The sequence below is a fragment of the Rhinoderma darwinii genome, chromosome 4 (assembly GCF_050947455.1).
Source record: "Rhinoderma darwinii isolate aRhiDar2 chromosome 4, aRhiDar2.hap1, whole genome shotgun sequence".
Classification (NCBI taxonomy): domain Eukaryota; kingdom Metazoa; phylum Chordata; class Amphibia; order Anura; family Rhinodermatidae; genus Rhinoderma; species Rhinoderma darwinii.
Genome location: NC_134690.1, coordinates 33,515,986 through 33,533,147, shown reverse-complemented (window position 1 = coordinate 33,533,147; position 17,162 = coordinate 33,515,986). Strand labels below are relative to the sequence as shown.

Below are 17,162 nucleotides of genomic sequence, written 5' to 3'. Positions count from 1 at the left end.
GCATCACCAACAGGGGGCTGTGTTTCATCACCAACAGGGGGCTGTGTGGCATTACCTACAGGGGGCTGGGTGGCATTACCTAGCAGGGGGGCTGTGGCATTATCTACAAAGGGCTGTGTGGGGCAAAAAATTGAAATGAAATTCATCCGATTTTAAAACGGACAGGGAAAAAAACGGATGCAAATCGGGTCCAAATCGGCCGGTAAAAACGGCAACTCGGCCCGGAACGGATGCAAACCGGATGCAAACCGGCCGGGAAAATCGGCCAAAAACGGCCGATTTTCCCGGCCGACACTCGGACCCTGTCGTGTGAATGAGGCCTTAGTGTATGGTAATATTATTCTGTCAGTGTCTGCAGCTATTATTCAGTCAGTGTAGGGTGGTATTATTCAGTTACTGTATGGTGGTATTATTTAGTCACTGAATGGTGGTATTATTTAGTCACTGTACGGTGGTATTATTTAGTCACTGTATGGAGGTATTATTTAGTCAGTGAATGGTGGTATTATTCAGTTACTGCATGGTAGTATTATATAGTCACTGTATAGAGGTATTATTTAGTCAGTGAATGGTGGTATTATTCAGTTACTGCATGGTAGTATTATATAGTCACTGTATGGTGGTATTATTCAGTTACTGTATGGTGGTATTATTCAGTCACTGTATGGTGGTATTATTTAGTCACTGTATGGTGGTATTATTCAGTCGGTGTATGGTGGTATTATTCAGTTACTGCATGGTAGTATTATATAGTCACTGTATGGAGGTATTATTCAGTCAGTGTATGGTGGTATTATTCAGTTACTATATGGTGGTATTATTCAATTACTGCATGCACACCTTACCCAGCCGCCTTGCACGACAGACCCCATGAATGCCTCCACAGTATAATGCCTCCCATAGCTGACCCCACAGTATAATGCCCCATAGCTGCCCCTACACGGTATAATGCCCCCATAACTGCCCACACACAGCATAATGCCCCCATAGCTGCCCACACAGTGTAATGCCCCATAGATGCCACCACTCAGTATAATGCCCCCCATAGCTGCCTCCACAGTATCATACCCCCCATGGTTGCCCCCACAGTATATTGCGACCCATAGCTGCCCCATACAATATAATGCCCCCATAAAGTATAATGCACTCCATACAATATAATGCCCCATACAGTATAATGCCCCCTATTGCCGCCACATACAGTATAATGCCCCCATACAGTATAATGACACCCATAGCTGCCCCATGCACTATAATGTCCAATATAGTATAATGCCCCATAGCTGTCCCATACAGTATCATGCCCCCCATTGCTGCCACATACAGTATAAAGCCCCCATAGCTGCCACATACAGTATAATGCCCCCCTTAGCTGTCATATACAGTATAATGCCCCACACAGTATAATGCCCCCCTTAGCTGTCCTATACAGTATAATGCCCCACACAGTATAATGCCCCCCTTAGCTGTCCTATACAGTACAATGCCCCCATACAGTATAATGCATCCTATAGCTGCCCCACACAGTATAATGCTGTGTATGTAAGTGTTTTACTGTGTGTTTACTAGTGTATGTAAACCTACTACACTGTGTGTTAGCTCAAAAAATGGCGACACACAGTGTAGGAGGTTTGACCGTTCAATCCCCTCGTTTCTCCCGGAACTAGCCAGGATAAAGGAGGGGGGATTCTGAGAGCTCACTAGAGCGAGTGAGTTTTCTCAAATTTTGCAGCATAAAGCAATGTGGTTGCTTTACCACATGCAATACTGCAATTTTGGGAATTGCTCCATCTAGTGACCAGCACTGGGAAATATTATAAATTAGAATCTAATTTATAATATTTCCTGACTCGTGAAAAAAATTAAATAATTAGAACAATGTTTAATCACCTATACACTAATTGTTTAACTAAAAAAAAACAACATTTTTTTCTAGCGTCACATTCCCTTTAACAGAGGCAGAGTGAAAGCAGACCTGGGGGCCTTTATTAGGGCCCTGGGCTGCCATGACAACCATGAGCACCCTACGATCGCGTTGTGGGAGGAAGACGAGGTGTCGGACGGGGCCATTGCGATCGCTGTTCCTGGCCGTTAGTACTGGGTGTCAACTTTAATACACAGCTGATACCCACAGCATATGGAGTGGGCTCAGCGCGTGAGCCCCCTCGATACATCACATTCAGCCCCACGACGTGCTATTACGTTGTGCTGCGCAAAGGGGTTAATACCATAGACCACAAAGGAAGATACCCCTTCACTACCTGGAATTTAACATTCGATGGCCTATTCTTAGAATGTTTGATCTGTGTGGGTCTGACCGGGGTCTAATCTGCACAGAAACGGCCCTGTACATATGAGTATGGCTATGCCTTACAGGAAGGAGATGCCTTGAGCTGTAGTACCAGGCACAGTAGATCATATGGACGAGCCCCTGTGCCTGAGTAAATAGTAAACCATATGCAACGTTCCTGATAAGGACGGCTGTACTTGATAGAGCCGATGTCCCTCGATTGGTGGTAGTTTTAAAGTTTGGGGCTCCACGAATCAAACTGTAATGACATAACTGTATGGTGATGTGGGGGTATTATTCAGTTAGTGTATGGTGGTATTCACTGTATAGGGGTATTATTCAGTCACAGAAAGCAGTAGGCATTGATAGTAATGAAAAATGCTTTTGCCTCCTGGGGTGTGGAGGCTTTATGAAAAAATGTTCTAGACACAACCCTGTTTTTATGTAGGATCCCTTTTGACATCACCACTCACGTTTTCCCATCAGGCAATCAAAGCCCAGGGAAAATATACCATATATAAAAGCTGCAATCTGATTGGTTGCTATGAGAAACTCCTCCTCCTTGTATCGACTGTTTCGTATATTATAACAGAGAACAATAGTATATTTTATATTCCTTTCAAGAACAATTATGTGTAATATTGGTATTTTTTTTTATTTCTTAAACAGTTGGAGGAAGAAAGTTGAGGAGACGGAGGTGTATTTCTGGTAATTATCTTATTGAATAATGAGCCTATTTCTCTAGTGTTGGATATAGGAATCTTCCATGTAGATGATATATGAGTAATCCCGGGGTGAGTGCTAATATGTCTACATAAAGGACGATAATACGGTATCATCTATGGGAATATATATATATATAGATTCCATTATTTAAGTGTGTTTATCTAGGAGAGACATATTATACTCGTATAGAAAGCTCGTTACACGGGTTTGCTAGTAAAAGGAATGATAAGTATTTATAATTGTGCTCTTTGAGAACGACGTTCTTCATTACAGGGTCGTCTTACTTCAGGGTTTTGCCTTCTTAACGCCTTGTTTTGGGAAGTGGTTTCTCGTTGTTCCTGGCGTTCCTCTGCACTCATAGTTGCTCTTCTTATTCTCTGAGCCAAATATATATATATATGATGATTATCAGCATTGTGCCTTTTATAAGTGAGCATGATCACACGTAGCAGCTGAGGGACAATCCTGATAATCAATATATATTATTGGATAACTCTAATGTAAAGAATTGTGTCCTGGTATTTTTTTTTGAGATATGGGAATTACATGCACAGTAATTCCTTAATTACTCCTAAAAATAAGAAAATCTTGAATCAAATCAAAAATGATTGACAAAAATCTAGATTTTATTTTTTTGGAAAAATCGACCAGCTCTACACCCAGTGATAACTCTGAGTACAGATAATGTAGATGTTACATGCAGTCCTATGTAACACCACAGATAACACAGTGATAACGTTCTGAGTACAGATAATGTAGTAGTGTCACCTGCAGTCCTATGTAACACCACAGATAACACACAGTGATAACTCTCTGAGTACAGATAATGTAGTAGATATCACCTGCAGTCCTATGTAACACCACAGATAACACACAGTCATAACTCTGAACACAGATAATGTAGTAGATGCACACACAGAAATATATACACTTACAGATACAGGGGCGTAGCTAAAGGGCCCTGGAGCAAAAATTCAGCTTGGACCCCCTACTCCTTCCCAACACCACCAGACCCCTGCGCACTCCTTACCCAGCCGCCTTGCACGACAGACCCCATGAATGCCTCCACAGTATAATGCCTCCCATAGCTGACCCCACAGTATAATGCCCCATAGCTGTCCCCACACGGTATAATGCCCCCATAACTGCCCACACACAGCATAATGCCCCATAGCTGCCCACACAGTGTAATGCCCCATAGATGCCACCACACAGTATAATGTTGCCCATAGCTGCCTCCACAGTATCATGCCCCCCCATGGCTGCCCCCACAGTGTATTGCGACCCATAGCTGCCCCATACAATATAATGCCCCCCATAGAGTATACTGCACTCTATACAATATAATGCCCTATACAGTATAATGTCCCCTATTGCCGCCACATACAGTATAATGCCCCCATACAGTATAATGACACCCATAGCTGCCCCATGCACTATAATGTCCAATATGGTATAATGCCCCATAGCTGTCCCATACAGTATCATGCCCCCCATTGCTGCCACATACAGTATAAAGCCCCCATAGCTGTCCCATACAGTATAATGCCCCCATACAGTATAGTGCCCCCATACAGTATAATGCCCACCATAGCTGCCACATACAGTATATTGCCCCCATACAGTATTTTAAGCCCCCTTATAGCTGCCCCATACAGTATAATGCCCCCAATAGCTATCCCATACAGTATAATGCCCTCCATATAGTAAAATGCCCCCTTAGCTGTCCTATACAGTATAATGCCCCCATACAGTATAATGCCCTCCATTTCTGCCACATACAGTATAATGTCCCCATACAGTATAATGTCCCCTATAGCTGCTCCGTACAGTATATTGCCCCCATACGGTATAATGCCCCCTATAGCTGCCCCATTCAGTATAATTCCCCCATACACTATAGTGCCCTACATAGCTGCCACATACAGCATAATGCCCTATACAGTATAATGCCCCTATATCTGCACAGTACAGTATAATGCCCCCATAGCTATCCCATACAATATAATGCCCCATACAGTATAATTCCCCCCTTACCTGTCCTATACAGTATAATGCCCCCATACAGGTATTATGCCCTCCATTACTGCCACATACAGTATAATGCCCCATACAGTATAATGCCCCCTATAGCTGCCCCATACAGTATAATGCTCCCCATACAGTAGAATGCCCTCCATAGCTGCCACATACAGTATAATGCCCCCTTAGCTGTCCTATACAGTATAATGCCCCCATACAGTATAATGCCCCCCATAGCTGTCCTATACAGTATAATGCCCCACACAGTATAATGCCCCCCTTAGCTGTCCTATACAGTACAATGCCCCCATACAGTATAATGCCCCCCTTAGCTGTCCTATACAGTATAATGCTCCCCATACAGTATAATGCCCCTCTATAGCTGCCACATACAAAATAATGCCCACATACAGTAAAATGCCACCTTTAGCTGTCCTATACAGTATAATGCCCCCCATACATTATAATACCCCCTTAGAAGTCCCATAAAGTCTAATGCCCCCCATGCAGTATAATGCCCCCTCAGCTGTCCTATACAGTATAATGCCCCATATAGCTGCCCCATAGATTATAATGCCCCCATAGCTGTTCCATACGGTATAATGCCCCCCATATAGTATGATGCCCCCTCAGCAGCTACCATATGAGCCCCCCTCCCATACCCAGTATAATGCCCCCATATGTACATACCTAATAGAAAAAAACATAATTATTTACCTATCCCCATTCCCATGATGGGTGGAGAATCCTTCTCCTCCGGTCTGTGCTGTGAGTGACTCACTACATCGCGCCTGCCTGCGCCGAGCCGCTCGCGGCACAGTGAATACTGGAGCAGGACTCCAGCATTGCATTGAACTGTATTTGCGTCCTGAGGACGCAAATACAGTTGGAAGAGCGGTCAGCACTGGGTGCCAACGGGGCCCTACGGGCTCCACAGGCTTTGGGGCCCGGTCGCAGCTGCGACCGATGCGATCTCTATAGCTACGCCTCTATACAGATACATATATAGGCACTTAGACACACACACACACACACACACGCACACGCACACGCACACACACACACACACACACAAAGACATACATACCCACATACTGGAATTTATACACACACAAACACTCAGACTCACAGACAAATGGAGGTACAAACAACAGACAGACTGAGCACTCACATCTCCTTCCTCACAGGCTTCTTGCAGGTCGGGCTGTGGGCAAAGCTAACTGTGCCTCGGACACCACATCCTTGCCAAATATGATAGATGATTTTTTTGGTAGGTTTCAGTTTTGTTATTCTAACTGGATTTGTATTTTCTCTTCCAGGCCATCAGAATATGGAGATGATCCTTTTTGGATTACCATTGAGGAAATACCGTAAGTCTGTAGAACAAAAAGGATTATATTTTTCCTGTCAAAATGACGGACACTTCGGCGGAGCCCAGCTGACCCATTAAAAGTCAATGGCGTCTGCAGGGCACCACTGGTATTCTTAGTGCAATAGATCCAGCATGGTGGTATTATTCAGTCACTACATGGTGGTATTATTCAGTCACTGCATGGTGGTATTATTAAGTCACTCTATGGTGGTATTATTTAGTCACTGTACGGTGGTATTATTCAGTCACTGTATGGTGGTATTATTCAGTCACTGTATGGTGGTATTATTTAGTCACTGTATGGTGGTATTATTCAGTCAGTGAATGGTGGTATTCAGTCACTGTATGGAGGTATTATTGAAATACTGTATGGAGGTATTATTCATTGACTGTATGGAGGTATTATTCATTGACTGTATGGAGCTACTATACAGTCACTGTATGGTGGTATTATTCAGTCAGTGTATGGTGGTATTATTAAGTCACTGTATGGAGGTATTATTTAGTCACTGTATGGAGGTATTATTTAGTCACTGTATGGTTGTATTATTCAGTCACTGTATGGTGGTATTATTCAGTCACTGAATGGTGGTATTATTCAGTCACTCTATGGTGGTATTATTCAGTCACGGTATGGAGGTATTATTCAGTTAGGCGGAATTCACACGACAGGATTTCCCGGCCGGGTGCCGGCCGTTCATAAATCGGCCGGCACCCGGCTGCATTAGGAACAATACACCCCTAATGGGGCTATTCACACGACCAATTTTTTGACGGCCGGGAAAACCAGCCGTCAAAAAATGGGACAAGCCCTATTTTCGGCCGGATACCCGGCCGCCCGGCTCCCATAGAAGTCTATGGGGCCAGGTAATACACGGCCATCACCGGAATATGTCCTGAGTGATGGCCGGGTCTACCGTCGCTCGCGCACTCTCTCTCCTCCTCCTCACAGTGCAGAGTGCATGTGAGGAGGAGGAGGGTCTTTTTTTGCTCCCTGTAGGGCAGGGGATTGGGGATTCCGCTACAGGAGAAGTGCGTGACTACACTGTCCATATATGGACACAGCGAAGTCACTCACTTCTGCAGCGGAATCCCCGACTCTATGGCCGGGGATGCAGCTACAGGAGAAGTAAGTGACTACACTGTCCATATATGGACACAGCGATGTCACTCACTTCTGCAGCGGAATCCACGACTCTATGGCCGGGGATGCCGCTACAGGAGAAGTAAGTGACTACACTGTCCATATATGGACACAGCGATGTCACTCACTTCTGCAGCTGAATCCCCGACTCTATGGCCGGGGATTCCGCTACAGGAGAAGTGAGTGACTACACTGTCCATATATGAACACAGCGATGTCACTCACTTCTGCAGCGGAATCCCCGACTCTATGGCCGGGGATTCCGCTACAGGAGAAGTGAGTGACTACACTGTCCATATATGGACACAGCGATGTCACTCACTTCTGCAGCGGAATCCCCGACTCTATGGCCGGGGATTCCGCTACAGGAGAAGTGAGTGACTACACTGTCCATATATGGACAGTGACGTCACTCACTTCTGAAGCGGAATTCCCGACCGGTGGCAGGGAATTCCTCTCCAGGAGAAGTCAGTGACTCCACTGTCCATATTTGGACATTGAAGTCAGTGACTTCTCCTGGAAGGGGGGAATGGGTGCAACCTACAGGGGGCTGTGTGGCATCACCTACAGGGGACTTGGTGGCATCACCTACAGGGGACTTGGTGGCATCACCTACAGGGGGCTTGGTGGCACCACCTACAGGGGGCTTGGTGGCACCACCTACAGGGGGCTGGGTGGCATCACCTACAGGGGGCTGGGTGGCATCACCTACAGGGGGCTGGGTGGCATCGCCTACAGGGGGCTGGGTGGCATCGCCTACAGGGGGCAGGGTGGCATCGCCTACAGGGGGCAGGGTGGCATCGCCTACAGGATACAGGGTGGCATCGCCTGCAGGGGGCTGGGTGGCATCGCCTACAGGGGGCTGGGTGGCATCACCTACAGGGGGCAGGGTGGCATCGCCTACAGGGGGCAGGGTGGCTTCGCCTGCAAGGGGCTGTGTGGCATCGCCTGCAGGGGGCTGTGTGGCATCGCCTACAGGGGGCAGGGTGGCATCGCCTACAGGTGGCTGTGTGGCATCGCCTACAGGTGGCTGTGTGGCATCACCTACAGGGGGCTGGGTGGCATCACCTACAGGGGGCTGGGTGGCATCACCTACAGGGGGCTGGGTGGCATCACCTACAGGGGACTTGGTAGCATCACCTACATGGGACTTGGTGTCATCACCTACAGGGGACTTGGTGTCATCACCTACAGGGGACTTGGTGGCATCACCTACAGGGGGCTGTGTGGCATCACCTACAGAGGGCTGTGTGGCATCACCAACAGTGGGCTGTGTGGCATCACCAACAGGGGGCTGTGTGGCATCACCAACAGGGGGCTGTGTGGCATCACCAACAGGGGGCTGTGTGGCATTACCTACCAGGGGGGCTGTGGCATTATCTACAAAGGGCTGTGTGTGGCAAAAAATGTAAATGAAATTCATCCGATTTTAAAACGGACAGGGAAAAAAACGGATGCAAATCGGGTCCAAATCGGCCGGTAAAAACGGCAACTCGGCCCGGAACGGATGCAAACCGGATCCAAACCGGCCGGGAAAATCGGCCAAAAACGGCCGATTTTCCCGGCCGACACTCGGACCCTGTCGTGTGAATGAGGCCTTAGTGTATGGTGGTATTATTCTGTCAGTGTCTGCAGCTATTATTCAGTCAGTGTATGGTGGTATTACTCAGTTACTGTATGGTGGTATTATTCAGTCACGGTATGGAGGTATTATTCAGTTAGGCGGAATTCACACGACAGGATTTCCCGGCCGGGTGCCGGCCGTTCATAAATCGGCCGGCACCCGGCTGCATTAGGAACAATACACCCCTAATGGGGCTATTCACACGACCAATTTTTTGACGGCCGGGAAAACCAGCCGTGAAAAAATGGGACAAGCCCTATTTTCGGCCGGATACCCGGCCGCCCGGCTCCTATAGAAGTCTATGGGGCCAGGTAATACACGGCCATCACCGGAATATGTCCTGAGTGATGGCCGGGTCTACCGTCGCTCGCGCACTCTCTCTCCTCCTCCTCACAGTGCAGAGTGCATGTGAGGAGGAGGAGGGTCTTTTTTTGCTCCCTGTAGGGCAGGGGATTGGGGATTCCGCTACAGGAGAAGTGCGTGACTACACTGTCCATATATGGACACAGCGAAGTCACTCACTTCTGCAGCGGAATCCCCGACTCTATGGCCGGGGATGCAGCTACAGGAGAAGTAAGTGACTACACTGTCCATATATGGACACAGCGATGTCACTCACTTCTGCAGCGGAATCCACGACTCTATGGCCGGGGATGCCGCTACAGGAGAAGTAAGTGACTACACTGTCCATATATGGACACAGCGATGTCACTCACTTCTGCAGCTGAATCCCCGACTCTATGGCCGGGGATTCCGCTACAGGAGAAGTGAGTGACTACACTGTCCATATATGAACACAGCGATGTCACTCACTTCTGCAGCGGAATCCCCGACTCTATGGCCGGGGATTCCGCTACAGGAGAAGTGAGTGACTACACTGTCCATATATGGACACAGCGATGTCACTCACTTCTGCAGCGGAATCCCCGACTCTATGGCCGGGGATTCCGCTACAGGAGAAGTGAGTGACTACACTGTCCATATATGGACAGTGACGTCACTCACTTCTGAAGCGGAATTCCCGACCGGTGGCAGGGAATTCCTCTCCAGGAGAAGTCAGTGACTCCACTGTCCATATTTGGACATTGAAGTCAGTGACTTCTCCTGGAAGGGGGGAATGGGTGCAACCTACAGGGGGCTGTGTGGCATCACCTACAGGGGACTTGGTGGCATCACCTACAGGGGACTTGGTGGCATCACCTACAGGGGGCTTGGTGGCACCACCTACAGGGGGCTTGGTGGCACCACCTACAGGGGGCTGGGTGGCATCACCTACAGGGGGCTGGGTGGCATCACCTACAGGGGGCTGGGTGGCATCGCCTACAGGGGGCTGGGTGGCATCGCCTACAGGGGGCAGGGTGGCATCGCCTACAGGGGGCAGGGTGGCATCGCCTACAGGATACAGGGTGGCATCGCCTGCAGGGGGCTGGGTGGCATCGCCTACAGGGGGCTGGGTGGCATCACCTACAGGGGGCAGGGTGGCTTCGCCTGCAAGGGGCTGTGTGGCATCGCCTGCAGGGGGCTGTGTGGCATCGCCTACAGGGGGCAGGGTGGCATCGCCTACAGGTGGCTGTGTGGCATCGCCTACAGGTGGCTGTGTGGCATCACCTACAGGGGGCTGGGTGGCATCACCTACAGGGGGCTGGGTGGCATCACCTACAGGGGGCTGGGTGGCATCACCTACAGGGGACTTGGTAGCATCACCTACATGGGACTTGGTGTCATCACCTACAGGGGACTTGGTGTCATCACCTACAGGGGACTTGGTGGCATCACCTACAGGGGGCTGTGTGGCATCACCTACAGAGGGCTGTGTGGCATCACCAACAGTGGGCTGTGTGGCATCACCAACAGGGGGCTGTGTGGCATCACCAACAGGGGGCTGTGTGGCATCACCAACAGGGGGCTGTGTGGCATTACCTACCAGGGGGGCTGTGGCATTATCTACAAAGGGCTGTGTGTGGCAAAAAATGTAAATGAAATTCATCCGATTTTAAAACGGACAGGGAAAAAAACGGATGCAAATCGGGTCCAAATCGGCCGGTAAAAACGGCAACTCGGCCCGGGACGGATGCAAACCGGATCCAAACCGGCCGGGAAAATCGGCCAAAAACGGCCGATTTTCCCGGCCGACACTCGGACCCTGTCGTGTGAATGAGGCCTTAGTGTATGGTGGTATTATTCTGTCAGTGTCTGCAGCTATTATTCAGTCAGTGTATGGTGGTATTACTCAGTTACTGTATGGTGGTATTATTCAGTCACTGTATGGTGGTATTATTTAGTCACTGTATGGTGGTATTATTTAGTCACTGTATGGAGGTATTATTCAGTCAGTGAATGGTGGTATTATTCAGTTACTGCATGGTAGTATTATATAGTCACTGTATGGAGGTATTATTCAGTCAGTGTATGGTGGTATTATTCAGTTACTGTATGGTGGTATTATTCAGTCACTGTATGGTGGTATTATTTAGTCACTGTATGGTGGTATTATTTAGTCACTGTATGGAGGTATTATTCAGTCACTGTATGGAGATATTATTCAGTTACTGCATGGTAGTATTATATAGTCACTGTATGGAGGTATTATTCAGTCAGTGTATTGTGGTATTATTCAGTTACTATATGGTGGTATTATTCAATTACTGCATGCACACCTTACCCAGCCGCCTTGCACGACAGACCCCATGAATGCCTCCACAGTATAATGCCTCCCATAGCTGACCCCACAGTATAATGCCCCATAGCTGCCCCTACACGGTATAATGCCCCCCTATCTGCCCACACACAGCATAATGCCCCCATAGCTGCCCACACAGTGTAATGCCCCATAGATGCCACCACTCAGTATAATGCCCCCCATAGCTGCCTCCACAGTATCATACCCCCCATGGCTGCCCCCACAGTATATTGCGACCCATAGCTGTCTCATACAATATAATGCCCCCATAGAATATAATGCACTCAATACAATATAATGCCCCATACAGTATAATGCCCCCTATTGCCGCCACATACAGTATAATGCCCCCATACAGTATAATGACACCCATAGCTGCCCCATGCACTATAATGTCCAATATAGTATAATGCCCCATAGCTGTCCCATACAGTATCATGCCCCCCATTGCTGCCACATATAGTATAAAGCCCCCATAGCTGTCCAATACAGTATAATGCCCCCATACAGTATAGTGCCCCCATACAGTATAATGCCCACCATAGCTGCCACATACAGTATATTGCCCCCATACAGTATTTTAAGCCCCCTTTTAGCTGCCCCATACAGTATAATGCCCCCAATAGCTATCCCATACAGTATAATGCCCTCCATATAGTAAAATGCCCCCTTAGCTGTCCTATACAGTATAATGCCCCCATACAGTATAATGCCCTCCATTGCTGCCACATACAGTATAATGCCTCTATACAGTATAATGCCCCCTATAGCTGCTCCGTACAGTATACTGCCCCCATACGGTATAATGCCCCCTATAGCTGCCCCATTCAGTATAATTCCCCCATACACTATAGTGCCCTACATAGCTGCCACATACAGTATAATGCCCTATACAGTATAATGCCCCCTATATCTGCACAGTACAGTATAATGCCCCCCATAGCTGTCCCATACAATATAATGCCCCATACAGTATAATTCCCCCCTTAGCTGTCCTATACAGTATAATGCCCCCATACATTATTATGCCCTCCATTACTGCTACATACAGTATAATGCCCCCATACAGTATAATGCCCCCTATAGCTGCCCCATACAGTATAATGCTCCCTATACAGTAAAATGCCCTCCATAGCTGTCACATACAGTATAATGCCCCCCTTAGCTGTCCTATACAGTATAATGCCCCCATACAGTATAATGCCCCCTTTAGCTGTCCTATACAGTATAATGCCCCACACAGTATAATGCCCCCCTTAGCTGTCCTATACAGTACAATGCCCCCATACAGTATAATGCATCCTATAGCTGCCCCACACAGTATAATGCTCCCCATACAGTATAATGCCCTCTATAGCTGCCACATACAAAATAATGCCCACATACAGTAAAATGCCACCTTTAGCTGTCCTATACAGTATAATGCTCCCTATACATTATAATGCCCCCTTAGAAGTCCCATACAGTATAATGCCCCCCATACAGTATAATGCATCCTCAGCTGTCCTATACAGTATAATGCCCCCATACAGTATAATGCCCCATATAGCTGCCCCATAGATTATAATGCCCCCATAGCTGTTCCATACAGTATAATGCCCCCCATATAGTATGATGCCCCCTCAGCAGCTACCATATGAGCCCCCCTCCCATACCCAGTATAATGCCCCCATATGTACATACCTAATAGAAAAATAATAACATAATTACTTACCTATCCCCATTCCCACGATGGGTGGAGAATCCTTCTCCTCCGGTCTGTGCTGTGAGTGACTCACTACATCGCGCCTGCCTGCGCCGAGCCGCTCGTGGCACAGTGAATACTGGAGCAGGACTCCAGCATTGCACTGAACTGTATTTGCGTCCTGAGGACGCAAATACAGTTGGAAGAGCGGTCAGCACTGGGTGGCAACGGGGCCCTGCGGGCTCCACAGGCTTGGGGGCCCGGTCGCAGCTGCGACCGATGCGATCTCTATAGCTACGCCACTATACAGATACATATATAGGCACTTAGACACACACACACGCACGCACGCACACACGCACGCACGCACACACACACACACACACACACACACACAAAGACACACAAAGAGACACATACCCACATACAGGAATTTATACACACACAAACACTCAGACTCACAAACAAATGGAGGCACAAACAACAGACAGACTGAGCACTCACATCTCCTTCCTCACAGGCTTCTTGCAGGTCGGGCTATGGGCAGAGCTAACTGTGCCTCGGACACCACATCCTTGCCAAATATGATAGATGATTTTTTTGGTAGGTTTCAGTTTTGTTATTCTAACTGGATTTGTATTTTCTCTTCCAGGCCATCAGGATATGGAGATGATCCTTTTTGGATTACCCATGAGGAAATACCGTAAGTCTGTAGAACAAAAAGGATTATATTTTTCCTGTCAAAATGACGGACACTTCGGCGGAGCCCAGCTGACCCATTAAAAGTCAATGGCGTCTGCAGGGCACCACTGGTATTCTTAGTGCAATAGATCCAGCATGGTGGTATTATTCAGTCACTACATGGTGGTATTATTCAGTCACTGTATGGTGGTATTATTAAGTCACTCTATGGTGGTATTATTTAGTCACTGTACGGTAGTATTATATAGTCACTGTATGGTGGTATTATTCAGTCACTGTATGGTGGTATTATTCAGTCACTGCATGGTGGTATTATTAAGTCACTCTATGGTGGTATTATTTAGTCACTGTACGGTGGTATTATTCAGTCACTCTATGGTGGTATTATTAAGTCACTCTATGGTGGTATTATTTAGTCACTGTACGGTGGTATTATTCAGTCACTGTATGGTGGTATTATTCAGTCACTGTATGGTGGTATTATTCAGTCAGTGTATGGTGGTATTATTCAGTAACTGTATGGTGGTATTATTTAGTCACTGTATGGTGGTATTATTTAGTCACTGTATGGAGGTATTATTTAGTCACTGTATTATTCAGTCACTGTATGGTGGTATTATTCAGTCACTGAATGGTGGTATTATTCAGTCACTCTATGGTGGTATTATTCAGTCACTGTATGGAGGTATTATTCAGTTACTGTATGGAGTTATTATTCATTTACTGTTTGGAGCTATTATTCAGTCACTGTATGGTGTTATTATTCAGTCACTGTATGGAGGTATTATTTAGTCACTGTATGGAGGTATTATTCAGTCACTGTATGGAGGTATTATTTAGTCACTGTATGGAGGTATTATTTAGTCACTGTATTATTCAGTCACTGTATGGTGGTATTATTCAGTCACTGAATGGTGGTATTATTCAGTCACTCTATGGTGGTATTATTCAGTCACTGTATGGAGGTATTATTCAGTTAGGCGGAATTCACACGACAGGGTTGCCCACACACAGCATAATGCCCCCATAGCTGCCCACACAGTGTAATGCCCCATAGATGCCACCACACAGTATAATGCTCCCCATAGCTGCCTCCACAGTATCATACCCCCCATGGCTGCCCCCACAGTATATTGCGACCCATAGCTGCCCCATACAATATAATGCCCCCATAGAGTATAATGCACTCCATACAATATAATGCCCCATACAGTATAATGCCCCCTATTGCCGCCACATACAGTATAATGCCACCATACAGTATAATGACACCCATAGCTGCCCCATGCACTATAATGTCCAATATAGTATAATGCCCCATAGCTGTCCCATACAGTATCATGCCCCCCATTGCTGCCACATACAGTATAAAGCCCCCATAGCTGCCACATACAGTATAATGCCCCCCTTAGCTGTCCTATACAGTATAATGCCCCCATACAGTATAATGCCCCCTTAGCTGTCCTATACAGTATAATGCCCCACACAGTATAATGCCCCCCTTAGCTGTCCTATACAGTACAATGCCCCCATACAGTATAATGCATCCTATAGCTGCCCCACACAGTATAATGCTGTGTATGTAAGTGTTTTACTGTGTGTTTACTAGTGTATGTAAACCTACTACACTGTGTGTTAGCTCAAAAAATGGCGACACACAGTGTAGGAGGTTTGACCGTTCAATCCCCTCGTTTCTCCCGGCACTAGCCAGGATAAAGGAGGGGGGATTCTGAGAGCTCACTAGAGCGAGTGAGTTTTCTCAAATTTTGCAGCATAAAGCAATGTGGTTGCTTTACCACATGCAATGCTGCAATTTTGGGAATTGCTCCATCTAGTGACCACCTCTGGGAAATATTATAAATTAGAATCTAATTTATAATATTTCCTGACTCGTGAAAAAAATTAAAAAAAATTAGAACAATGTTTAATCACCTATACACTAATTGTTTAACTAAAAAAAAACAACATTTTTTTCTAGCGTCACATTCCCTTTAACAGAGGCAGAGTGAAAGCAGACCTCGGGGCCTTTATTAGGGCCCTGGGCTGCCATTACAACCATCAGCACCCTACGATCGCGTTGTGGGAGGAAGACGAGGTGTCGGACGGGGCCGCTCCCTCTCTTTAAACTTTTTTTTTTACCACAGCATTTGACGGTTTACACGGCCAGGAACATTGCGATCGCTGTTCCTGGCCGTTAGTACTGGGTGTCAACTGTAATACACAGCTGATACCCACAGCATATGGAGTGGGCTCAGCGCGTGAGCCCCCTCGATACATCACCTTCAGCCCCACGACGTGCTATTACGTTGTGCTGCGGCAAGGGGTTAATACCCTAGACCACAAAGGAAGTTACCCCTTCACTACCTGGAATTTAACATTCGATCCCCTATTCTTAGAATATTTGATCTGTGTGGGTCTGACCGGGGTCTAATCTGCACAGAAACGGCCCTGTACATATGAGTATGGCTATGCCTTACAGGAAGGAGATGCCTTGAGCTGTAGTACCAGGCACAGTAGATCATATGGACGAGCCCCTGTGCCTGAGTAAACAGTAAACCATATGCAACGTTCCTGATAAGGACGGCTGTACTTGATAGAGCCGATGTCCCTCGATTGGTGGTAGTTTTAAAGTTTGGGGCTCCACGAATCAAACTGTAATGACATAACTGTATGGTGATGTGGGGGTATTATTCAGTTAGTGTATGGTGGTATTCACTGTATGGGGGTATTATTCAGTCACAGAAAGCAGTAGGCATTGATAGTAATGAAAAATGCTTTTGCCTCCTGGGGTGTGGAGGCTTTATGAAAAAATGTTCTAGACACAACCCTGTTTTTATGTAGGATCCCTTTTGACATCACCACTCACGTTTTCCCATCAGGCAATCAAAGCCCAGGGAAAATATACCATATATAAAAGC

The 17,162-nt window shown here is 46.9% G+C and overlaps 1 protein-coding gene across 1 annotated transcript in view; it reads left to right on the top strand.

The window, feature by feature from the left end:
* The first annotated feature begins 16,766 nt into the window (after nt 1-16,766).
* The window catches only part of LOC142760384 (uncharacterized), a 49,706-nt gene continuing 49,310 nt past the window's right edge, over nt 16,767-17,162 (top strand). The window contains exon 1 of the mRNA XM_075863568.1: nt 16,767-16,795. Within this exon, the coding sequence (XP_075719683.1) occupies nt 16,767-16,795 (29 nt within the window). The remainder of the gene's footprint in view (nt 16,796-17,162) is intronic.